The sequence below is a fragment of the Apostichopus japonicus genome, chromosome 23 (assembly GCF_037975245.1).
Source record: "Apostichopus japonicus isolate 1M-3 chromosome 23, ASM3797524v1, whole genome shotgun sequence".
In the NCBI taxonomy this organism is placed as follows: domain Eukaryota; kingdom Metazoa; phylum Echinodermata; class Holothuroidea; order Aspidochirotida; family Stichopodidae; genus Apostichopus; species Apostichopus japonicus.
Window position 1 is genome coordinate 14,945,505 of NC_092583.1, and position 26,690 is coordinate 14,972,194.

Sequence of the window (26,690 nt, forward strand, 5' to 3'; positions counted from 1 at the left end):
ACAGAGAAACCAAAACAACCACAAGCACCTCCAAAACCAGTGCAGAATGGCCCTGTGTTTGTGTACAGTCCCGCATCCCATACCGCTGCGGAGATTGGTGACCCGATGAAACTGACCGCCCAAATCTCTGGTAACCCAAGTCCAAAAGTTCACTGGATAAAGGTACCCAACAACATTTCACTTCTCATCTTAGATTTTATTTTTTCTATTTCTTTTATCTTTCTTTTTTCTGAAAGTGTAACTTTTTAGAATTGTTTGAAACAGGATATTAATGAATGAAATGTACTTAGCACAGACAAAGGAAAATAATCATAAAGGAAAACTGATTTTATGTTACTCATTTGCATAATTATTATGTATAATTTTATTCATACCAACGTTTTCTATCCTAAGTTGTGATACTTGACGGTATACAGAACCAACGGTTTAGTTGTGTTACTAGATCAGCTTGTCTTGGCAGATATTACTTTCTGGTGTATTAAGTTTTGCTGCTTGAGAATTCCAAGATTTTATAATGTTTTTATCAATTAAGGTGAATATTAATTTAATCAGCATAGATATAGAAATCACTATTTTCTTTCAATCAGATAAGATATTCAAACTTAATTTGATTTTTTTTGTGAATTTAAAACCAGTCTTAGCATTAAGTAAGTTCTGAAGACCCGTCACTACCCGTCAAACTATTCTTGAAATTTTGATTTTCAAAGTTAATTATAAATCAATTTTATGTAATATCAATTTTATCATCAATTTTATGTATCAAGCTTGTGGTAACATCAGCAAATTAATGATAACGTCATCAAATTTATGGTAACATCAATTTTATTTTACCCTTTTCACAGGACGGTCACCCAATGGATCCTAGTAACAGAATCAAGATGTTACAGGACAACGATAATTTCACCCTCCTAATTGTCGAGGCCCTCCCAGAGGACACTGGAAATTATCAAATTGATGCAATTAATCCTTCGGGAACTGCGTCACAGACATTTACTATCAGTGTCAAAGGTTAGTTGTTGATCCACTAAATTATCTTTCTATAAGTCTCTCTTAATCCAAAATTGTTTTTGTACGATCACCGCCAAACCAAAAACATTTAAGTGTTTGGAGAATGCTTTCAAATTCTCGGCCAGTGCAGTATTGTAATAAATTTCCAGTTCGTAAGGGAAGTCTGCTCGGAGAGTGTTCAGTTACACAGAGTTATGTTGTTTGTGCACAATTTTAAGTTTGTAAGACACCAATGTCATCTGGTTTTATCTCAAACTTTCTGCCACAGTATCTGGCCTTTTCTTATCTGACATTGCCATATTATAGTAATCCTTTGGACTGGCCTGTTTGTGTCCTTTCCAAAATTTTGAAGGTCCTTAATGTCCCTCATTTGTGTGTCCAATCCTTTGATTTTATTGCTCAACTATGTTTGTTTCTTGTTTAAACCGTTAGTTTTCTTATGTATCTTTTAGGAGGTACAACTTTGCCAAAGCAACCAGCCCGCGGACTAGATATGCCCAAGACTGGTACTGCGCCTCATTTCGAGCATGGCTTGACTGACATTGAGGTTCCAGAAGGTTGCCCAGTTGAATTGGCTTGTCAAGTGTTTGGAAAACCAGGTAAAAAGTTCTTGCTGCATTATTCTACACTATTACCAGCAAACCAAGTTTACTTATATCATAAACTTACCACAGTATCAGGTCAAGAATAGCTGCCGGCATTGATAGTGAAATATTTAGATGGACTGCAAAGAGAAGAAAACAATAGCAACCCTTGCTGCTATCAATATCCAGAAAAAGACAGTGTTGGCCAGTATCTGTGCTACCATGGCAACAGTGTGAATATAAATGTCTATACCAGTGTCAAGAATTAGAACCTTGCAATTGGATGCCCACATTGTGAATGAAGTGTTTCATTTGTGGGTTGATAGTTTGGAAATGTTGCAGGCATTTTAGCATAAGCAGTCATTTTGGGGGTTTTAAGGGTTCTAAAGAGAAACAAGGTCCTGTTATGTACCCATTGCATGTATGAGAATCACCAATGACATATTAAATATTGATCTCACATGATAACATTTCAATGAAACTGCAAGAAAGAAACCAAAGAGGGTAGGTAGGGCACCAGTTTGAGTAACATCTTGAAAGCAACTTTTTTTCTTCTTTTCAAATGTAGCCCCAATATTATTTGGAAAATGATTTCAGTATTTATATCTTAAAAACTTTTTGGAAATTCACAAGTTAATGTCACACTTTGCCACATTCAGTAGGCAGTTAAAGATTGTAGAGGGAATAAAAAAAAAAAAACAGATTACAAGTAACAAAACGAATTAGATGATTATATTATATATAATTCTTCACATCTTACCCCTCCCGCCCCCAATTTTTTTTCTCTGTCACAGAACCTGAGATAATTTGGTACTGCAACGGTGCGGTTATCAAACCGTCTCGATACTTCCAGATGAGTTACCAGGACACCATCGCCAGTCTGATCATAAACGAGGTGTTCCCAGAGGATGCTGGCACGTACTCATGTGAGGCTGTCAACGACTCCGGGAGTAACATCTCTCACAGCAACCTGAGAGTCCAAGGTGCGTTATCAGAAACCGAGAGTCTCTGATGACATCGTTTAGTTTGATGTGATTTGATAATTATGAACATAATTTTACTGATAAATGATGCATGGAGTCAAATTCCATCGTCAGTTGTACATGTAATGGCTTCCAACGTTGATTGGTAGACATAGGTTGTCGTACTCAAAACAGGGTGAAAGGTAAGGAGAGATGTATAAAAGGGAAATCGGTTGTAAAACAAGAGAATCCAAGGCAAGTCCTAAATTTTGCCTTGATGTGATTGCATTAAAAATAATAACTTTTGAAAATAAAGTTTTTAGCTTCATTTGTGGAAAAGTGTGTTATTGATGCAAAACAAAAATCTGACACGTGTCCATTTGGCATCAACTAACTACATATTTAATAAGTGTGGGTTAAATATGTACAGATCTAGACTGATAATATGCAAAAGAATAGTGGAAATTACAGTTCCATAAAATGTTAGGAAATGTGAATAAATGGTTGAATAAAGTGAGTGAAAGAATGAATGAATGAATGGTTGAATGAATGGATGAATGAAATGTGACAATGGTTTTTTATTTTCACCAAATTTACAAGAATGATTTTTGGAATCAATCTTCAAGTGTTTGATCTCTTTTTTAGGTAAGTAAGTTCACAAATAGTCAGGGTTTTTTCTTTAATAAATAAATAAATAAATAATAAATAAATAAATCATGAACAGAAAACTGACATAGTAGTTAATACGTATACTTTCTTTGCTGTTCCAAAAGTAAAACATCTGTTGTGTGAAACAAATATGCAAACTTGCAGAGATGGCGTATTGGAAAGAGAGTGGGAGGGGTGAGTGGGGGTAAGGGGACTGGTAGGTGATTCTATTACAGGCATCATCTCGTATGCCAGCGCTCTCTGCTAAATTTTGTATTGAGTTTTACAATGATTAATATCCAATGCACAAGGAGTTGATAAATTGTCAGTACTTTTTATTGCTCCAACTGTGCGAACAATATTATCATTAGCTAGTAGATTTGAATGTCAGTGGTTAACTGTGTACCAAAGGGACATGTATTCTCTCTGGTTTACTGACTGATGTGACGAGATTTAGACTTTAACGAAACGTACTGCTGTGCTGTGGATAAAAAAAAAAGACTCAAAAAAGAAACTTACCAAGCAAGTTACAAAGAAGTAAAAAGAATAAAACATGAAAACACTACAAATGCAAGCAAGATTAAACCAGATGCCATAGGGATGTAAGTTGTCTAAATAATGAATGTTTGTGATAGTTGTGTTGTGTTTTAGTAGTTTGTGATGAGTGGTTTTCTAGATATAAAACTTACTGTAATGTCCTGGGTATTGTCTCTGTCAGGAGGTTATTAAGCCCAGAAGTGAACAATAAGTGTACCAGTGTTGTTAGTAAATGCATAGGTTCAGCCTCTCTGTACATCATGTTTTAGTCTAAGTACAATGTTATAATTCAGTGTATAAAGCTGTTTTCTAGTTTTATATCTCTTAACTTATAATCGGGTTTGACAGCTGTTGTACTAGAGTTAATACTCAGTGGGTAAATTTAGTTTATATTGTCCTATAAGCTGTCTAAAGGTTTCGACGTGTGCTGCAGACATATTCAACAGTATTTATTTTGGTTCAAACTGGTTGCTATAGTAATGATATCATTGAGTGGTACATTGGAATGGGTGTAAGAGGGGTGCACATACCCTATTTGTATTCTGTCATGGTTTGTGTACATGCTTTAGAAGAACACTGTGGTGATGGGTTCTGCTAAAGTTACAGAAGCATGTTGATATCTTGTCAAAGGTAGATTCTTGTAAGAACTTACTCCGAATTCTATCAAATATGATTTATATACAAGGCTGTGCAGTGGTGGTTTCATGAAATAGTAACAAGAAGTGTCAAAGGTCATTCTAGGAGACATAGTGTAAATTATTGAAAATTCTACTTTTCTAGATGAGAATTTATTTAACATCATTCCAATTACCCTACCATCATCAAACATCATAAGTAATATTGAACTAACTTAGAATATATAGAACACTGGAATAACACTGGAATTTGCCATTTAAATAGGCAAAAGGTTTTGCCAGGCCGTTGACCAAACAATGGATTGTCCACATGCTTAAAATTGACTTCATGGCATGTCCTTCTATTTCATTTCATGAAACTTTTCACTGTCATAATACAGATGTTACAAAATTTGTGTGTTTATGATACAAATTGGTGACTCAGCGACATCGATTATGCAAGATCAGGTATATATTACAGCCAGATACATATACAGACTGCATGAATTAATCCAATCAATATCGTTGAAAGTATGGCACCACAAAAGGAATACCACTTTTTTAATTTTTGTATACTGGAATCAACATGCTTCTGTAGCCGTGCAACAAACAGTGTATTCAAGTCAAAATTTTAAATTTTGTTACCTTATAATTTGTATTTTAAGTCTTGTTGTTATTATTCTTTTGTGTGTGAAACTGTATCTGTACCTGTGTTGGTAGATTTAAAGATTGAAAAGAAGTTGGACATCAATGTTTATTCTTTCGTAGATTAGAAATTATTCTGTGTCTCTTATATGCTCTTCAATAAAGTTGATCAATTTTATTGAAGATGACTGCAATGCCGAAAGTGCCTTATGAAATTGTAGTTGTGCAGAATATTTTGTCTTCCAAAATGTGAGATATGTGTTTGCTTAGCACAAACTGAGCATCAAGCTTGTCTAGTTATTCCCAACTTTTGTGATGACTCAAAAATACTTTTATATAATGTTTTCGTGTGCTTTGTGTGAAAAGTCTTAGTAAATGGTACATTTGAGTCACCTTCCTAAACAGTCACAGAACTGTTACCACTGTGCTGCATTATTACTACCATTCCTGTATTGTAATATCCTCAAATGTTAGTACACATTGAAAATTGAGGTATATTTAACAAGCAATATCCAATGAATGTGTTGGTTACCTAGTGATGACAGAAAATTGCAGTTAATCATGATCTGCATTTTCATATTTGTGCAAAAGACCAAAAAAAATGAAAATTATTGTAAGCCATTTACTCATCTGAGGATGCATTATAATAAAAGAAAAAAATGCTTAGTAGGAATAGTGCAATTCTGTTTTTGTGCAATGTGCTGTTTTGTCAAATTTGTTGTCAAACTGTTTTGCAATTTTTCTGTCTTTGTTTGTATTCTGTTTAGTCTATCCTTACTGTTGTTCTAAGAATTATTTCTTTATAGTGTCAGCTAATTATAGTAACTTATAGTAAAAGTCGATCATTTTCGTGAATTTGATGTCCATTTTAGACCGTGGTCATTATAATACGGTGGCAGCCATTACGGCAGAAATGGTTCAGTCATCGCACCATCTGGTGAATGTGTTTTTCAGAATTTGCACCTGGTATGATGACACAAAACATGGACGTGTCTAAGTAGGGATAATCTTGTGATTATTTAATCCTACAAATGAAGAAATTATTCTATGTACATGTTGTCTCCTGCTTATTATTAGTTCATCAAAACTAAATGAATCACAGATGGTAATGTCTTGAGAATATCTGGTCTGTAATAAAGATAATGATGATCGTTTTTGAACATTGGACAACCTGTCAGCTCTGTTCATAAAGGTTATTCATCCTTCAAGTTTTCAGTTCTCAAGAGAGCGGATAAAGGGTTTAAAAGTGAACGGTACATGTGATATGAACTTTCTTTTAAGTTGTAGCTTGAAATTTCCCAATGACTTGTATTGTTCTTCAGATGGATCCAGGGACATTAGAACCATTTTTATACTTGCCTTCTAGTAAATTAAATTCTTCCAATATTTGTGAAGAAATATTGACAATAGAAAAAGTTGTTTGGCACAAAATTGACCTCCAAAGGGATCCTGCTACCTCATTATTCTACAAGAGCCATTACTACTCTCTGAGATATGCAGTCCATAGTGCAAAAGAATGGATCACTTTAGTAGAGAGAAGCTTCTGAATTTGTGGTCTGAATTGCCAAACAGTTTTTCATCTTACTTGACGGTTTGTATAATAAAGGTTCTGCTGTTACCTGGAAGATGGTTTGTCTTCTCGTCTGCAGCAATGTAGATAGAGGGCGTGCTCTGTGAAGAGCCAAACATGGTTAAAGAGCAGAATCATCAGCATGACCATTATCGTATTGAATTATGTCATTCATTACTAACGTTATTGCTTTTTTTTTCCCATCTTACTAACTTTACTCCATCTTGTTGACAATATTGTTGATATTAAATGCATTACAGAATTTCAATATCCATCCATAACTCAAAAAGTCAGAAGTAGTAGAAAGTAAGCATGGGACACTTTTCACTAATAATTCAACTTTTCATGTTAGAAAGAAGACAATTAAAAACCAGCCTCATTGCCTAACCCTGATCAGACTTTATCGTAGAATTCCATTCATTTCTCTCTCAAGAAACCTCTGTCTCTGAATCAACAGAACACACTTAATGTCACCACTTGTCCTTTAGAATGACCCATAGTGACCTCAGTTCCTCATATTTCAGTCTATCTCGTCTCAAAATCTTCATTTGCATGCTAACAAATTTTGGAAAAAGAAAGTTGAGAACAGTCTTACTTTTGTCTGCAAAGAAGTGAAATGCGGCAAAAACAGAAATAGATGAATTAATAAATTTGATAAAATGATGCGCTTAAATTTTTGAAATCTTGACTAGTAGTGTATGCTTTGTGAAGATTGCTGTTTGCTAACTAATTTCCCCTTTAACTGGACATTTGTGTCAGTATGTGTGTTCTGTCCACTCCCTGACTAAAGGGAACGAAACAAAATATACCTTTTCAAAGCTCTGCTTGGCTGCTGAATCTGATCAACTTTGCTATCGGAAAACCTCTATCAAATATATTTAACCCCTCCCCTTCCCCCCTCAAGAGAGAAAATCTGGTGCAAGAAAAACAAAATTGTCTTCAATCTAACATGAATTGCTTGATAGAACCTTTTAATTTGAGAGAGAAATTATTGGATATTTCTCAGCTTGAAATCTGTGAATTTTGGACACGAAATGTGGCAGAGGTACGAGGCCTGCCTACTAGCGGTTTCTAAATCGCAAAGGTTTGGTCCTGTGAATGCTTAGTAGTTGACTAACGTCTTGTAATGCAGACGCAGAATTTTCAGGTCTTTGAATACCTTTTACTCTGCATTAGCACGTAGGCCACGTTTGCGCCTTCTCTCTGTAAACGATCTGCTTTTTGTGTTTAAGATGTTTTCTAGGATGTTAAAAAAAACAAAAACAAATTGACTTACCATTATTATTCGTGTGCTTCCCTCCCTTAGTTGAAGAGATCAGATCAGCTGCCGAGCAAGCTATTGCCCCTAAATTTTTAAAGAGGATCTCCAACATGGATGTTCCTGAAGGCAGCCAAGCGAAATTTGAATGTAGAGTACAAGGAAGCCCTCGCCCTGAGGTGAAATGGTACAAAGATAACAAAGAAATTCAAAGTAACCAATACACAAGCATTGTGACGACTCCCGATGGTGGCAGCGTTCTACATTTTCAGAAAGTATTCGCCGACGACATGGGAAGGGTGACAGTGGTCGCTACCAACACCGCTGGTGCCACCACAATGTCCGCCGATCTAGGCGTTCAAGGTATTATAGCTTCCATCATTCAATGGGGTCATTATTGAATGTACGCATCTCAGTTTCATATGTACAAATCTGCTTTGAAAAATCCCTTCCCATAGTTATGAAGCTTCTAAAATAAAGACTTTATGTCATGGAAAACCATAGAATAATAGAAATGTGGGAAATTAGTATTTGGGTTTTTTGACAAGCATTCTGTTGTTGATAAATTAAGGTGTTGCCAAATTTGCATTAGAACTTACCAAAAGAAAGAAACAACTGTTGGGAGTTCTCAGAGGTTTGTCATACTGCAGATTTTTACGACATGAAACGCATGAACTTAGTTAACGCAGAGAGTGGAAACTGTATGAAGTGCATGTTACTATGGCATGAAGTAGTGTGAGGTATGGGTGTAATCATAACTCTCTGAGGAAACTGGATGTAAACTCACAAGACAGCCATATCCTTGAAGTACCTGAACTGGTTTGCTGCCACCGTTCATGATCTACTGACGGAGTGACCTATGTAAGGATCAAATCCACATCTCCATCCAAATAACATGAAACTTCAAATTGATATAAATACAATATCCATACACCAAGCTAAGAATTTGTCAGTCAACGTGCATTAACATGAATTAATAACAGAAAACATTTCCAAGAAAAATATAAATAACCATTTTTAATAACCTTCACAAGTTAAAAGTCTAGAGCCTCTTCAACCTTACCTCTAAGAATTTGTAATTTCACAATTTTTTTGGGTCATTAAACTGCAAATCTGAGTAGATTAAGATACTGGATGTATCAAGATAGGATGTTATAAAACTTTCCAACAGATAATTAATATTTACATTTAGCTGGGTTGTCCTCTCAGCTTCTCCCTGTTCAAGTCCTTCCCAGACGATTCCATTCTATGACCATTTGGTGTTTTAGCTATAGAGGGGGTCAGACCAAATGTAAGATGTTCCTTTGACCCACCAATCCCAAAGCACCCAAGCAAAACATACTATCTTGAACTACTACTACATTGATGACAATCTTACAGGTTCATTACAAATTTCTTCAATATTTTAATTACCAGAATAGCATTTGAATTTTTTTTGTAGTGTTTGGTTATTATTTAAACCCTAATTTGTCCGAAAACATGGAACAGTCTTTGCCAAAGCAAACCTACCCTCTGACTAGCACCACTAAGACATTTAAGTGAATTAATACTCCTTCTTGGTCAATTAGTCACAACTAAAATTTCCTAGTTTTCTGAGATAGGGGTTTGGACAATGTTAGCACAAAGTAATGCCTGTTTCATCAGATCAATCCACACACATTATTTTTTTTCTCAAAAATAAAACAAACAGACAATTCTCTACTTCTAATAATTCTTAAAAGTATATTTTTAACATTTGGCTACTTACTCATCCCCCCTCCCCTCCAGTTATAGTTAGCCCATTCAGCCAATGGCCAAAGACCATCCAAATATTCACCAAAGGTCTACTCCTCACCATGTTGACAAATCTGAAAAGTAATTTGTTTGGTAGTAACTTAGATGTAGAGTGCAATATAAGAGAAACTTGCAAAGTACTTTCTTTATCAAAAATGTAAATGGGGTAAATCAGGAAAGTTTTTTGACAAAGAAGAATAAAGTATTCATGGAAGGCTAGTGCCTTGAAAAACAGATTTTCTGCTTTGCAAAGATGGCAGGAGAAATTTGAAGTAAAAGAATATATTCTCTCCTACTGACAGCTGATTCTAAATTATCCATGGAACTAACATTTCGCAATGCAAAACTGAGGGCAAAACACTTACATAAAGATAGTACAAAGATCAAAGTCCAAAAGTAAGGTCACACTCATTTTATATGGCACTGAACAAATGTAGCCAGAATCGATGGACATGCATGTTTTAACGTTTCAGCATGTTTTTACACAGAATATGCTGGACAGGACTTAACATTGACTGTATGAAATCTATAGATGTAAGACTTAAACATCAAAGCCTAGAAGTATCTTGTTTTCCGTTGTGATACTGTAGCCCAAAACAATGCCCATTACCCTCTAAACACTGTCTTAAGTGACTATGCCCATTACCCCCTAAAACATTGTCTTAAGCTACTTGTTTAGTTCAGAACCTGGCAGAATTGCTTTCAAAAGAAAAGTTACACCCTCTTAACCTGCAAGGAAAAAAATAAGGTCATAGTAATCGTAAACAGTTCAACTTAGGCAGATCACAATGGACAAAATAATTAATCATGTAAAATCAAACCCAACTTTTTGTCAATCTCAAATGGCAAAGGAATTTAGATGAGAACATATACATGCCAGTAAATAGATACTGCAAGAACAAAGGAAAATTTGAAATTGAAGCAATTCAAGACAGAATTCTCATGTTGTTCTTTCATGCTCTTCATTAACAAATTGGAGATATTCTGAGCAGAATTTCCTCTATTTAAACCTTTAACGTAAAAAGTAGAGAAATATCAATGTACATCTCTTTGGGAGTATACCTTTACCAAACAAGGAGAGAAAGAAAGGAAAGGACAGCAAAGCAAACCTGATCTGCAGTTGTTATCAATTTAACTGTCATGACTCCCATCATCCCTTCATGACCTGACTTTGTGACTCAATGAGGGTGGTGGAGGGGGTAGGGAGGGGGCTATGGAGGGGGGAGAGTAAGTTCCCTCTCATACTTTCAACATTGAATCACCCTTTCATCAAAATAGAGGGCTGTGAGTTAATACTAGATCCAGAATGAAATTATTTGAATATTACCTAGAGGGAAGAACTCATTCATGTCATGACACCATATGACACGTTATTAACTGAAAGGTTTTCAAATGAGTAGGTGCCTTAATTCTAGTCATAAATCTAAACACTTGTCCTAATTTAATGGTTGTCACATATTACACCTTGCAGCTAAAAAACGAAAATAGCGTATTATTGCACATCCTACGCAAGTACTAAGTTATTCATTCTCCAAATTAATCTTGGCCTCAAGCTGCTTATGACTAGTAAATGAGCTTGTGTACATTCACCAAGCTGGCTTTATGCACAAGATCATGGCTCTGGCCAGGCACATGCATCAACACAAAAGATGTCTGTACTGTTTTAAATTTGACACAACAGAGGATTTACTCCTTTTAAATGTCAGTTAGTTGTACCACAAATATAACTGAAAGTCTGTAAGCCTAACCTACAAAGCTTTCATAAAAAGAGGCAACTAACTAGTGCATAATTTTCATTTTCTTCCCTTCTAAAGAGGTGTAACTAGGGAGCAATATAACCTAAGTACCAGTAATAACAAGGATTTGCATTCCCAAAACAGGCATGTCTTGGTGTATATGCTGTGGAAGTAATAGAGGCATAAGCTGGATCAAATAAAGCTGCAAATTATCAAACTGAGACAGTACACAGAGAATGTAACAGTGTGATATCAACCTTGTCAAATTTGAGAAGACCGTTTTCAGGCTGTAAGAAATTACTGTTGTTGTGCAGGTAAAACCTTAGAGAATGAAATGAAAAGTGAAAGTGTTTATCAAAGGAAGTAAGCAAAGAATCAATCAATTTATCTAAAAGAACATCATTGAATAATCAAACAGACTAAAAAACTACAGATGTGAAAAATGAAAACAGACAAAATAAACCAGAAACTAAGCAGAATCAAACTTGTATGTCCCAGTAACACCATTATATTACAACAGAAGGTAGCAGTATATCTCCCAGCCTTTTCTATAAATCTTTAGCCAATTTCAAATAGGACAATGTGATGCCTTACAAATAAAATGTCACCAAACCTAGAAACCATAGAACCTAGAAACTGAATCTAGAAACCATATGGATTTGATCCAACATTGGATATTGATCAGATGTCAAAATCAATCTCTAACATTTTGGAAGGGTCTCGAAGCTGAAGATGTAGAAGTTTTGTTCCAGTTTTCTCAGAAATTGTTTGGGCTGAGAAAGTTTGCCTCTATATGTGTGTATTGTAATTTGTTTGATGTTATGTTCAGTGTTTGGTCGTCATTGTTTGTGAAGAATTGTAGTCACATTGCATGTCAAGAAACAGTTTTAGCAGTAACAGACAACCAGTGCATGAAGGACATCAAGGGGAGTGGTTCCTAGAGGAAAGACTTGCAAGGATCATCACTACTACAGAACAACTTGATGACTGGTGCTCTTGCTGTTTAATCGATGAAGTTTCACTGGGAAGGTTTTGGAACTAACATGCACTTTCCAATGTTTGTGTGCCTGCATGAATATGCATGAAGAGATGTCCATGTTTTAACCGTTGACCTTGTAAGTATTTTATTGATTGACTTCTTCCTTTAACTTTTGAATAACTTTTTTATTGGGGGGGGGGTGATTATTTATAGTAGTTAACTGCTTTGTTTCATTCAAAAATTCAGAAAGATTAGAAGAATTTAAAATATTTTTTGTCAAGACTTGCATTGTATGTCAGTAAACAGAATGCTTTAGTCGTAAAAGCATGGAAGCATGATTCATAGGAATAAACTTGTTTAGTTTGTCTTACATTTTGTGAAGCACGTCCTCTCAATTCTGGTAATGATTTAACATTTAGAAGTCTGTCTTTGCAACAATGACTTACAGATTGCACACATTACTCTCATTACATTTATTTATTTGTTTGCCACAAAAGTACAAAGTGGAGGGAAGTCTTCCATAAAGCTTAAAAGCTTAACAATGTGGAAGACTCCCTGAAGAAAGAAAAGAAAAGAAAAGAAAAGAAAAAACAAAATATATTTATGTGTATGAATACATACATAGATATAAGTACAAATTAAATGTTCAATATATATATATAGTAATTACATACAGGTATAATTTAGTTTTAGTCAGTAACTAGCTATTATTTCCTTACAAAACCACTTCTTAAAGGATGTGACTGACTTTTTACTCTTTAAATCGTTCATTTAAATTACATTAAATTACAATCGTTCATTTAAATTACATTACATCTGGGGTGGGCAACCTGCTCTCGGGCCACATGCGGCCGCCAGTTATTTTTTTTTGCGGCCCGTGAGATGTTTCAAGAAAAAAAAGACCAATCTATTTTACATCATCACAAAAAACGAGCTAGCTGCTTAGAATTTATCAGCACTAATGATGCTGTCAGGTAGGCCTATTATCCCCATTAATTATCAACTGTACTGTATTGACATTATGTTTTTGTGAATACAGATTAAGTACACACACCTATTGCTTGAAAGTCCTCGGAATCAAAGGTTTGAAATCAACAGCAGGTCGTTAGTTAGGTGCGGCCCAGTCAATTTTTCACTCCTTATATCTGGCCCATTCATTCAAAAAGGTTGCCCACCCCTGCATTACTTCATCAAAACATGAAACTCTACTGCAGCTAATGATGTAACCTAATGGATGTAGTTTTTGCCAAACAGTAATCACTTATTGCAACAAATTAAAACTAAAAGAATTGTTCAGTTATTTTATATTTTGTTCAAACACTCTTGTATGAATTAAGGAAGTATGACAATTTATCCTTGCTGTGTTGCTAACTGGTGGATAAAGCCATATTTTGCTTATCAATAATATGATGTGGAATAATTGTTTATTCACAGTCGATGGAGAGATGCCAACTGGTCCCAATTTGTTCAGCTTCAGTGAGTCCTATGGAGGTGATGTCAGTGGGGCTTACAGTGCTGAACAAGGCCAAGAATCTGATACTGATATTGACCTTGACGAGATGCTCCCATATGATGACCAGGTCATCTTTCCTATTGCGGAACATCCGATGGAACGTGATTCAGAAACAGACGACGAAGCTCATCCCTTTGCTGCGCACACTGACGATAGTCAAGAAGGCGCAGAGGATAAAGTCAAGAAGGATGTTCGTTCACCAACGAGGAAACATGCTCCTAAAGTACCAGCTAAGCCCTCTGGAAAAGCACCCCCTCCAGTACCACCAAAACCCTTCAGGGCCATGCGAAGGGAACCTCCCCCAGAGGTTGAGATTGCCCAGGCACATTCTGCCATCCCCATGGAGGTCACACCACAAGCTTATAAACGTAAAGGAGGACCTCCATTGGAGACATTGCCCACAAAAAGGGGAACCATATCCTCAGGACCTCAGCCAAGGCCTGGGGTTACTCAACCAACTCCCACCCAAGTGGGGAAGCCTGGAAGGGTGCCACCAACTTTTACACAGTATATTGAAAACAGTCGTGTGGTTCCTGGTGAAACAGCTAAGTTCACCATTCAAGTATCTGGTGAACCTTTGCCGGATTTGAAATGGTTTAAGAATGATAAGGAAATCAAAGATTCCCCTGAGTCAAGGATAACCACATTCTCAGATGGTACCAGTATCCTGGAACTACCAAATGTGGGTCCTAATGACAGTGGACGAATCATGTGCAAGGCAGAGAATCATGCCGGATTGGCCTCGTGTATTGCAAAATTAATTGTAATAGGTAAGTACTTTTTATCTAGGATAGAAGTAAGGTAAAGTCATGCTCTCTAATAACACCAAAAAGTAGACAAACATAACATTAAACATACCCGTGCAACAGTTTTCTATAGCCAGCAATATTTAAGGACCAGGTACCACTATGGCATAATGCATTTCTAACTGCTTTAGCTGTAGAAATGTTGCTATGGCTCCAAGTGATTCAACAAACTTCTGTTATTATAAGGTATATTCAAGAATTAAAGTAGACATCATCCAAAATTAAAAGAAACCTCTAACTCTCTGGGCTATTACTTGGCAAAAAGTCCCTCCGGAAATATTTCAGTGGTTTACAAACTTAGGATGGAACAGTTATTATTAATGATTTGATTGTGATAAGTTCTGGCTGTACCTTATCACCAACATTCCTATCTATCTTGTGAAACAGAGGAAAGCACTAGAACTACCACCTCTACGATAACACCACCAATAACTCCAACTACAACTGATGGTGGGGTTCAACCCCACTTCAGACCGCAGCATTCCCGCACACCGTCTCTGGGCGTGGTCCGAGAAGAGATGTACTCCTCCGACGTTGAGATCCAAGTCAATGAGACTAAGTCATCAAATATAAGCGGCCTAGAAAGAATGGACAGCGTCCCTGGACAGACCCCTCCCACGTTCACCACTCACCTACAGAACCAAGAGGTTCCTGTGGGTGGAACTGTGAGGATGGTTTGCCATGTGACAGGATACCCTCGACCTTATGTCAGATGGTATAAGGTGAGTAGGATGACACAGGGAACACATCTAGTGTAACTGTAGTTTGTAAAGACACTTACACTTTATCGAGTTGGCAACTTATCAGTGTGAAACAGTTTGTAGGATTTAACAAATCCTTCACAGCTTCTGAAGTAAGAAATTTATGTTATCATTATATAGTTGTAATCTCCAGTCTTCCCTTGCCAAGGTTATTTACATACCTATTGGGTATTAAAGAAAACAACAAGACAGAATGGCAAACTGATTTTAACTTCAGCAGCTTTAAGTTCATCAAACATGATATTGCAGAAGAAAAAAGAAGTGAGATCAGATATTTAAATTAATTTAGTCTTTGTGCCTATCAGTCAGTCAGTAACTAAAATAATGAATATCCTTTGGTGGCAAAAATTATAACTTATGTTAGTATCCCTATTATTTAAGTTATTTAGACAATTCAGGCCTAGATATAATTCTGATATCTTTCATCTGATTACAGAGTGGACGAGAATTGCGGCCAGACGAGAGGATCACAATCAGAATAACGGAAAGCGGAAGCTGCACATTGCAAATTACTCCGGTGTTACCAGAAGATGATGGTCAGTTCGAAGTGCGAGCTATAAATCCTGCAGGAGAAGCAACATCCATTGCTCACCTTACAGTTAAAGGTAAGAAAGCACACAACGAGAAAAGCATAGATTGGATAAACAATTTGTGTTGTGTTCTTGGACTGTGAAACTGAGCTGCTATGCTAATATTAGTATACCTTGTCTCTACAAGATTCATTCATTAATCCATTCATTCAAATGAGCACATTTCATAAAACTAGTTAACTTCAGTTGTGGAAGAGAATTGATTAAAAGACATTTCAAAAACTAGTTTGATGATGATCTTGGTATTTTTCATTACTTTTTAGAAAATATAAAATCCATCAATAAATGCAGTTCATTAGCATGACTTATTAAACTTTAACAATTATAAACTTTAAGCAATTAAAAAAAGTTTTATCAATATATTGGAATTACTCCCAAATTTTGTTTTATTTGCAACTTTAGAGGATGTTATATTTTTATTAATTACAATGTTGCGATGATTAATGCCAGAAAGAAGGAAAAAAAGGCTACTGTCTTGACCCTGTTTGGCTGGTATAGTAATAGATTGTAATATTTAAGTTCAACTAGGCTTCATTTCACAGGCATTGTAGCATCATTCATGCACACACTGTTATGGTATGATGTAATTTTATGATATAACACATATGCCATGTTAGTGTAGGTAAATGAAACCTAGCAATTTTGGAGGTTATGGGTGTGAGCAAAGGTCGTTCAAAGAATGGTGAGTTTTGCAACCAGCAGCAAAATAACGATTTGCTGTTAGAAATACTTTTCTTATGGTAAAGCACACACAAGATAAAATTGTTCTCTGCAAAGCATGTGACAAATTATATATGAGTCTGCATACTTCAAATATTTGAATTTCCATTGCATCTGATACCAAAATTCAAACAAAGCTGTTACAATGAAGGCTATTTGATAATTATTTTTATTAATTATTAAGTGAGGTTATTTAGTAATGTATTGCTGCATGCTTTTATTCCATTGAAGTTACCCAACAATACCAGATGCCAGATCCGGGTGCTGCTATGCACATACGTATTGGATTAGATGGACTACCTCTACAACCAAGAGAACCACAGCTTAAAACTTACCAACCTCCAGGCATCCCAGAAGCAGAAAGAACCAAGAGTACCCATACTACTGTCACCACAGATGGACCCCATTCAGATGTGGAAGAAATACGAACCGAAAATTCGACAGTTACTCGAAAGACAACTAAAACGACCAAGAAAACAACCACTGTTACGGAAGAAAGTGATATGGATGGCGGATCTCAGAAAGTTTTGTATGATCCTTATCCTGTCCAACCAACAAATATTAACATCAATATTCATATAACAGGGTTCCCAGAAATGCCCCCTCAACCTCCAGTCATTCGTAAACTCATGAATGATGTTACGGTACAAGAGGGTCAGCCAGTGCAACTTGAATGTATCATCACAGGAAATCCCTATCCGATCGTTACTTGGTACAGGAATGATCAACCTATTCCAGATTCGCCCGATTTCCAGTACCAGGTCAATGAACACAAAGTTTCCTTACTGATCACAGTTGCATACCCTCATGATAGTGGACTTTACACATGTAAAGCCGAGAATCCCTTCGGAACTGCAACTTCCTCTTGCAGTGTGAGAGTGACTGGTAAGTTCCGCAGAATGATATGGTTTATCAAACACTGTTGTAACTTGGTATGTATGCATGTAGGACACCTTGGAAATCCAACAGTTCTTTGCAAAAACATTTTCCAATGTTAAAGAAAGGGATATTACAGATCAGGAAGCTAGTTTCTAGTGCAATATGGTTGCAACTTTTGTACTGTTCAGCAGACTTTGTGTAATCAGTTAATTAATGCCAAGTTCTTAAATGTGAAACTGGGGGAGGGTTTAAGGGTATTTGTTAGCCTATTTTTTCTTAGTGGTTGTTTTCATTACCTTTTGGATCGAACTCAGAAATGGAGAGTTGGTGCATAGAACTTCCTCTCTGAATCTGAAAACCAGTGAGCAGTGTAAAGCGATGTTTGAAAGTAATCACTGTCTTTATTCATGCTTGGCAAACATAAACAATAGTGGGGCGTCATTAAACAACTGTATGATTATGGTAGGGATATGTAACATGAGATACTAATTACTATAGTGGTGCTAATATTGGAACTGACAAACAAGAAAAGGAAGGTGGTCAATGGCTATTGATGAATGTAAAAGCAAACTTATTTTATTGTTACTATTGTAATAAGTTAGTAGAGATGAGAGAAGTGTTTGAAACCAACTATGCAAATATCATGATATATTTTAGTTTTTCCAAGATATTTCATTCTTAGCATCATATTATCTTTCAATTGTTCATCCTGTAGGTTAGTGGTACAAATGATTAAAGTTTTTCGCTACTTTAATTTGTTCATATTTATTCTTTTGTCTTTTCAGTTATCTTGTGGCTATCATTGAATATTGTTTTTCCTTCTTCACATTTCACAGTTGAAGGAACTGGTCCTACTGTTCCAGAGGAGACTCTGTCTGAGACTGAAGTCATCCGAAGGGTAAAGAAGACCACAAAAACAACCTATACAAGAGACATATCTGAGAGTGATTTTGAGGCACCTTCCGAAATGTCAGAACTCTCCTTCAGCATCAGAAGAAATCAGCCACCAAGATTTCTAAGTGAGCTCCTTGATGTAGAAGTCTTGGAGTCTACAACTGCAAAATTTGATGCAAGAGTCACAGGGAGACCCCCACCAAAGGTTACTTGGTATAGCGATGGCATTGAAATTCAGCCAGGTGGTCGATACACCATTCAATACGATGACCTTGGGCACTGTTCGCTGACCATCCATGAGGTCACAAGAGAAGATTCTGCTGAGATAGAATGCCGTGCTGTTAACCCAGTGGGAGAAGAAACCTCTAGCTTTGCTAATTTGATTGTGAAGCCAATGCCTAAGCCAGAGCAGAGGCCAAGGAGAAAGAGAACAACAGAACCTCTACCCCCAGGCAGTAGAAAACCAACCTTTGTGTCTGAAATGAAAGTAGAAACCACAACTGAAGAGAGAACTGTGAAACTCACAACCAAGGTAACTGGTTTACCAGAGCCAAAGATTACTTGGTACAAGAATGGCAAACCACTGCCAGAGGATACAAGAGTCTTCTCAAGCCGTGATGGTGATACATGTACACTCACTATCCGCCAAGTTACAGAGGAGGACGAAGGAGAGTATATGTGTAAAGCTGTAAACCCTCTGGGCAAATCAATTATTTACACAGATTTAACAACTGAAACTACCACAAGAGTCATACCTGTGTCCCAAAGAAGATACCCAAGGAAGGTCAGTCTCCTTTCCACAATCATACCTGAAGAGGATGATGAGAGTTGGGTGGAGACCAGCAAACATGTGGATACAAGGGTAGAGAGCGATACTGAGAGCTTGAGAACTATCAGAACAACAACCACGACTAAGACAATGACACGAACATACACTAGTGACACAGAGGAGCCCGAGCCTGGACCAAGAGGCACAGTAATTGTTGGTATACCACCGAAGAGTCACCCACGTTATCCATCTCCTCGCCAGCCTACACCACCAGTTGAACCATGGAAGCCCCCTCAAAGGCCAACAGTTGTTCAAGAGCTGATAGATGTCAGAACAGAAATTGGTAAGACAACTACACTTGAAACTATTATAACCGGTACTCCTGAACCGAAGGTTACTTGGTACAAGAATGGTCAGCCTGTACCAACCAATAGATATGTACCTGTTCAATATCCAGATGGTAGAAACACCCTTGTCATTACTGTCGTAACTGAAGAAGATGCGACAGAATTTGAGTGCCGAGCTGTCAATCCGCTGGGCACAGTTTCAACATTTTGCAGAATTGTTATCACTGGGTTGGGACGACCTCCTCCTCCTGACAGACAAGTTGTGGATCTTCCCTTCTTGCCCAGACAACCTAATTCTGATGTTGAATCTGAAACTGAGGTGATAAGCACCAGAAAAACTACAGAGACTATTACTCATACTTTTGAAAGTGATATTGATGATTACCCTCCGCGAAGAGAAACGACAGTAGTGGAAATAGGACCAAGAGTTGACCGTGAGGTACGTGTACCACCAAGAGAGCCTCAGCCTTCACCAGTTCCAAGAACAGACCCTGGCATGTTTTATCCCCCAAGAAGACCTTACTCAGATGTAGAATCTGACACAGAGGTCATTACAAGGAAAACAACAAAAACAGTTACACGCACATATGAGAGTGACATGGAAGATTTCCCTAGAAGAGAGTCAACCATTGTGGAAATTGGTCCACGAGTTGATAGAGAACGGTTTGTGCCCCCAAAGCCCAAACGGAGGAAACCTCAAGAGCCTTATACAACTCAGGTTGAAATTGACCAACAGCATTTCCCTCCAAAGAGGACACCACAAGAACCTCAGACCACAGTAGTTGAAATTGACAGAAGGCAGATACCTAGGCAACCTTATTCTGATGTGGAGTCTGACACTGAGATAATTACTAGGAAAATCACAACAACGGTTACCAAAAGGTATGAAAGTGATGTTGAGGATTATCCAGGAAGAGAATCCACAGTTGTGGAAATTGGACCTCGTATTGACAGAGAGAGGTATTTCAGTCCAAAAGAAACCAGACCAAAGCCTCAAGAACCTCAGACAACTGTTGTTGAGATTGATAACAGACAGTATCCAAGACAACCTCATTCTGATGTAGAGTCAGACACTGAGGTAATAACTAGACGGACAACAAAAAAGACAATAACAAGGACCTATGAAAGTGATATGGAAGACTCTCCAAGGAGAAGAGAGACAACTCTTGTTGAACTAGGTCCAAGGTTTGATCGTCAAGTACGTATACCACCAAAGCAGCCTCCAAGAGACACTACCCTGATGTTTCACATAGATGCATCCCAGTTTGCACCAAGAAAGCCACCAGCTCCTCTTCCTAGAGAGTCTCTCTCGAAGAAGACTACGACAACAATAGAGGAAGTCATCACTGTTGAAGAGGAGAGTGAACCAACGTTACCCCCACACACAAGGCCGTACATCAGAGAGATTCCAGTCCAAAGGTTTTATCCTGAACGGGAAGAACCCCTGCAAATGCCACCAGAGTTTCAACCATATGTTGTTTCTCACCCACCTCCTGATTCTCCAGACAAGTTTACTACAGATGAACATACCATCACTGAGATTGAAATTGACAGAAAGGCACCACCAAGAGATTTGCAGCAGATTGAATTTGTGGTGGATGTCACTGATGTGACAGAGCCTCCTCCAGTTCCAAAACCAAAGCCTTTGCCAGAGAGAGAAACTACTACACAAATTCTATCCAAGACAGTCACCAAGACTACAAAGACAACTAATACTGAAGAGAGTGTTCCACCTCCTCCACCCCCACCAAAAAGGGAGACAACCCAGGTCATCATTGGAAAACCTCAACAGAAGGAACCCCGTGAATTTGAGCTAACACTAACTATGCCCCAGGAAGAATCTCCTGAGGAACCTGTTATTCTATCTCAAGCCTACCTTATCAAAAAGCCTGAACTCCCAAAAGTGAAGGAAATTACACCGTTGGAGAAGAGGGTTCGTTCCCCTGTGCCAGAACCAGAGGTTGAACAGCCATTAGTTTCACATCCGTTTGTACAGTTTGAGGAAGTAGTAGCTCCCCCAATGAAAGCTATACCACGTGAAGCACCAGAGCATATCATACCAATACAGAGATCACCACCAAGAGTAATAAGGCCTTTAGAGGATGTTGAAACTCGCATTGGAGAAGAGGTAACATTAGTGTGTCAAGTGGTGGGCGAACCAATGCCTGAAATCACTTGGGAAAGATACCACGAGCCATTAGATAGTGACCGTTACATAACTACTGTGCGGAAAGATGGAACATGTATCTTAACAATTACAACAGTAGTTGAAGAAGATGATACAGAGTTTAGATGTGTTGCAACAAATCCTGCTGGAACAGTGACAACTCATGCAGAAGTCTATGTTATGGATGTACAACAACCACGACGCGTGTCTGAGAAAGACATCAAGTTAGAAACAAAAGAACGAACTGAAATACTTATGGAAAAGGCACCAGAACATCCAAAACCTGTTGAATTTATAATAGATACTCCTCATCCACAAGAATCAGTTGAGACAGTCACAGAAATTACGACTGTCATTGAGGAAGAAGAATTACATCCAAAGGCACCACAGCTCGAACCTGAATTTGAAGAAGTTGTGGTGCCTGTACAACCTCCCATCATTGAAACAAAAGAAAGGACTGAAATATTGATGGAAAAGACACCGGACAAGTTACCTACACTGGAATTTACTGTCTCTGTTCCTGAAGAAAAGCCAGCTCCAAGGGAGCGACCCAGAGGACCAGCAGAGTCACCCATTGTACCATTGAAGCTTGTTCCAGAGTATGAAGAGGTTGTATTTCCCAAAGAAGATAAGCCGGTTGAAGAAGTAAAGGAAGAGACATTGGAGAGGACAGAGATTACTATGGAGAAGAAGCCCGAGCCACTTCCAATTTTGGAATTGACAGTTTCTGTTCCTGAAGAAAAACCTCCTCCTGTGGAAGAACTGGTACCAGAATTTGAAGAAGTTATTAGCCCAAAAGAGCATCCCAAAGTAAAAGAAATTGTCACAGAGGACATAAGAGAGAGGACAGAGGTTGTAATTGAGAAGGAGCAACCATCATTACCGTCGCTGGAATTTGTTGTATCTGTTCCAGAGGAACCTATATCACCTGTACGTCTTGAACCACAATATGAGGAAGTTGTGTTTCCTGTAGAGGAACCAAAAGTTAAAGAAGACATAACAGAAACAACAGAAGTTATTATTGAAAAAGGCCCTGAACCATTGCCAAAAGTAGAATTCACAGTTGATGTGCCAGAAGAAAAGTCACCTCCTGTGGAAGAACTTTTGCCTGAATTTGAAGAAGAAGAAGAAATAACTGAAGAGACAAAAGAAAGAACAGAGGTGTTCATTGAAAAGGAGCCAGAGCCTTTGCCCACAGTTGAATTGACTGTCTCAGTTCCAGAAGAGGAACCTATCAAGGTTACTGAGCTACATCCAGAATATGAGGAGGTTGTATTTCCCAAGGAGCCAGAGAAACCACTAGAGGAAACCAAAGTAACTGAGAGAACTGAGGTTATTTTGGAAAAGCAGCCAGAGTCTTTGCCAACTTTAGAACTTACCATATCTGTTCCAGAAGAAAAACAGGTTGTAGAGGAAGTACTCCAGCCTGAATTCGAGGAACTTGTAATTCCCAAAGAGAAAGAAAAACCAGATGACAACATTTTGGAAGAAACAATTGAAAGGACCGAAGTTTTCATTGAGAAAGAGCCAGAGCCACTGCCAACAGTTGAGTTGACTGTTTCTGTACCAGAGGAAATCAAACAGCATGAGCTTAGACCTCAGTATGAGGAAGTCGTGTTCCCTGAAGAACAAAAGGAACGACCACGGGAGGAAATAATTGAGGAAACTAGGGAAAGGACTGAAGTTATGATTGAGAAGGAACCAGAACCTTTACCTACTGTTGAGCTGACAGTTTCACTGCCTGAAGAAGAAGAGATTGTTCCTCAACAACTGAAGCCACAATTTGAGGAAGTTGTCTTCCCAGAAGAGCCAAAAGAAGAAGCACCTGAGGAACAACCACAGGAAGAAATAATTGAGGAGACAAGAGAAAGGACTGAAGTTATGATTGAGAAGGAACCAGAACCTTTACCTACTGTTGAGCTGACAGTTTCACTGCCTGAAGAAGAAGAGAGTGTTCCTCAACAACTGAAGCCACAATTTGAGGAAGTTGTCTTCCCTGAAGAGCCTTTAAAAGAAGAAGCTCCTGAGGAACACCCACAAGAAGAAATAATTGAGGAGACTAGAGAAAGGACTGAAGTTCTGATTGAAAAGGAACCAGAACCTTTACCTACTGTTGAACTGACAGTTTCACTGCCTGAAGAAGAAGAAGATATTGTTCCTCAACAACTGAAGCCACAATTTGAGGAAGTTGTCTTCCCAGAAGAGCCAAAAGAAGAAGCACATGAGGAACAACCACAGGAAGAAATAGTTGAGGAGACTAGAGAAAGGACTGAAGTTCTGATTGAAAAGGAACCAGAACCTTTACCTACTGTTGAGCTGACAGTTTCACTGCCTGAAGAAGAAGAGATTGTTCCTCAACAACTGAAGCCACAATTTGAGGAAGTTGTCTTCCCAGAAGAGCCAAAAGAAGAAGCACCTGAGGAACAACCACAGGAAGAAATAATTGAGGAGACAAGAGAAAGGACTGAAGTTATGATTGAAAAGGAACCAGAACCTTTACCTACTGTTGAGCTGACAGTTTCACTGCCTGAAGAAGAAGAGATTGTTCCTCAACAACTGAAGCCACAATTTGAGGAAGTTGTCTTCCCAGAAGAGCCAAAAGAAGAAGCACCTGAGGAACAACCACAGGAAGAAATAATTGAGGAGACAAGAGAAAGGACTGAAGTTCTGATTGAAAAGGAACCAGAACCTTTACCTACTGTTGAGCTGACAGTTTCACTGCCTGAAGAGGAAGAGATTGTTCCTCAACAACTGAAGCCACAGTTTGAGGAAGTTGTCTTCCCAGATGAGTCAAAAGAAGAAGCACCTGAGGAACAACCACAGGAAGAAATAATTGAGGAGACTAGAGAAAGGACTGAGGTTCTGATTGAAAAGGAACCAGAACCTTTACCTACTGTGGAGCTGACAGTTTCAGTTCCTGAAGAAGAAGAGATTGTTCCCCAAAAATTGAAGCCACAGTTTGAGGAAGTTGTTTTTCCAGAGGAAGATAAAGAGCCTCAACTTGTAGGAACAGATAGGGAAGAGCCAATTCCAACTATGCAATTTATTGTTTCAGTCCCTGAAGAAATGCCAACTCCAGTGGAAGAAATCCTAGAGCCAGAAGATGAGAAACCAAAGAAAGACATAGAGGAAGTTTTAGAACGAACAGAGATTTTTCTTGAAAAAGAACCTGAACCATTACCATCACTTGAACTTACCATTACAATGCCACAAGAGGAAGAAACTTTGCCTCATGCCCTTCAGCCACATTTTGAAGAAGTCGTGTTTCCACAAGAGAAACCTGTAGAGAGAACACCTGTGGAGCATGTGTTGCCAAGACCAGATTCACCTATCACTTTGCAGTTTGAGATATCTGAGCCAGAGGAAAAGCAGTTACCAACTGAAGAAGTTCTACAACCAGTTGAAGTTCCTCTGAAGAAAAGTTCTAGAGAAGAACCAACCGGGCATGAAGTTGAAAGCCCTGTTGAGAAATTCCATGAGGAAACAAAGGAAAGGACTGAAGTGTATATTGAAAAGGAACCTGGGGAATTACCAACTGTTGAATTAACTGTGTCATTGCCAGTGGATGAAACAGTTGAACCACAGGAGCTTCAACCACAGTATGAAGAAGTTGTTTTCCCTGAAGAAAAGCCAACGGAGGAAACACCAGTGGAAGAAGTTGATGTACTTGAAAGGACAGAGGTTGAAATTGAAAAGCAACCTGAGCCATTGCCGACCCTTGAACTCACAATATCTGTTCCAGAGGAGAAACCACTGCCTGTGGAAGATGTTCTTCAACCAGAGGAGAAACCAGAAGAGGAATTACCAAGGGAGGAACTTCCAGAGGAAGAGCAACCTGAGGAAGTAAAGAAACCTGGGGAAGTTGTACCAGTGGAAAAACTACCAGAGGAAGAGACTCCTGAAGATGAAGGTCCAGAACGTTCAACTGTTGATGTTATAGTTGAGGGTGAAGATAGACCACTGGAGCCAATTGAAATTACCCTTGATGTTAAAGAAGATGAACCAGTGGAATTCACTGAAACTGTTACTGAAACAGTTACAGTGACTGAAAAGGTCACAACTGAGATTCCTGAAGAAGACACTGTATTTATTGAGGTCATACAGGAATTGAGTGATGTCACTGTGGATATTGGTGATGAAGCAAGATTCATTTGTCGAGTGGTTGGATTTCCAAGGCCAACCATCACCTGGGTGATTAATGGTCAACCTTTAAGAGGAGATCGTTTCATTTCTGTCTATGATTTGGACGGAACAGTCACACTAGTGATCACTGAAGTAATTGAAGAAGATGAAACAGTCTATGAATTAATTGCTACAAATGAAGCAGGAACTGTCAGAACAGAGGCAGAGCTTATTATTCCTGGTCACAGTAAGTTTCCTTTCTACTTGGGAATGAGTTGAGCATTGCAACTTTCACTTGCAATTTAACAAGAGTATATTACACTTCTCTTTATAATTTATATGCCTAGTATCTGTGTACCAGACACTTAGTTGTTCAATAATTCTAAACACATTCCTTAAAAAACTCAGATGACAATTTATCAAGTTAGAGGCCATTACAAATTCTCCTTATTTAGTTCTTTGGTGCTGGAAAAGTATCAAGTGTAATGCATTTTGGATAGCAATTTATGTCAAAGTACAGTCAAACCAAACAGAAAATAAATACCTCATGATATCTGAACTTGATCATAACTCAAACATACCTGTGCGACATGGTAACCAAGTTCATGAATTTTGCATGAATGAACTCTTTTGCATAGTTTTGCTTCCTACGTAGCAATAAACTGAAAATATGCCATTCACCCGTAACTCAATACACTTTTGTCTAATTCATCTGAAAATATCAGCAATGAGGAAGACATGATATTTACAAAGATTGGTTTGAAAGCATACTTTATCAGTGTTATTGATGCACTGAACATTTCTCACT

At 37.9% G+C, this 26,690-nt stretch overlaps 1 protein-coding gene across 50 annotated transcripts in view; it reads left to right on the top strand.

Annotated features, from left to right (window-relative positions):
- LOC139964732 (uncharacterized) overlaps window positions 1-26,690 on the top strand; it is a 390,976-nt gene that overhangs the window by 193,922 nt on the left and 170,364 nt on the right. For all 50 annotated transcript variants that reach the window (XM_071966600.1, XM_071966625.1, XM_071966626.1 and 47 more), the window contains 10 exons: window positions 5-162; window positions 843-1,008; window positions 1,461-1,607; window positions 2,387-2,575; window positions 7,875-8,189; window positions 13,749-14,597; window positions 15,021-15,355; window positions 15,831-15,999; window positions 16,936-17,589; window positions 18,420-26,129. In XM_071966600.1, coding sequence (XP_071822701.1) covers window positions 5-162; window positions 843-1,008; window positions 1,461-1,607; window positions 2,387-2,575; window positions 7,875-8,189; window positions 13,749-14,597; window positions 15,021-15,355; window positions 15,831-15,999; window positions 16,936-17,589; window positions 18,420-26,129 — 10,692 coding nt within the window. The remainder of the gene's footprint in view (window positions 1-4; window positions 163-842; window positions 1,009-1,460; window positions 1,608-2,386; window positions 2,576-7,874; window positions 8,190-13,748; window positions 14,598-15,020; window positions 15,356-15,830; window positions 16,000-16,935; window positions 17,590-18,419; window positions 26,130-26,690) is intronic.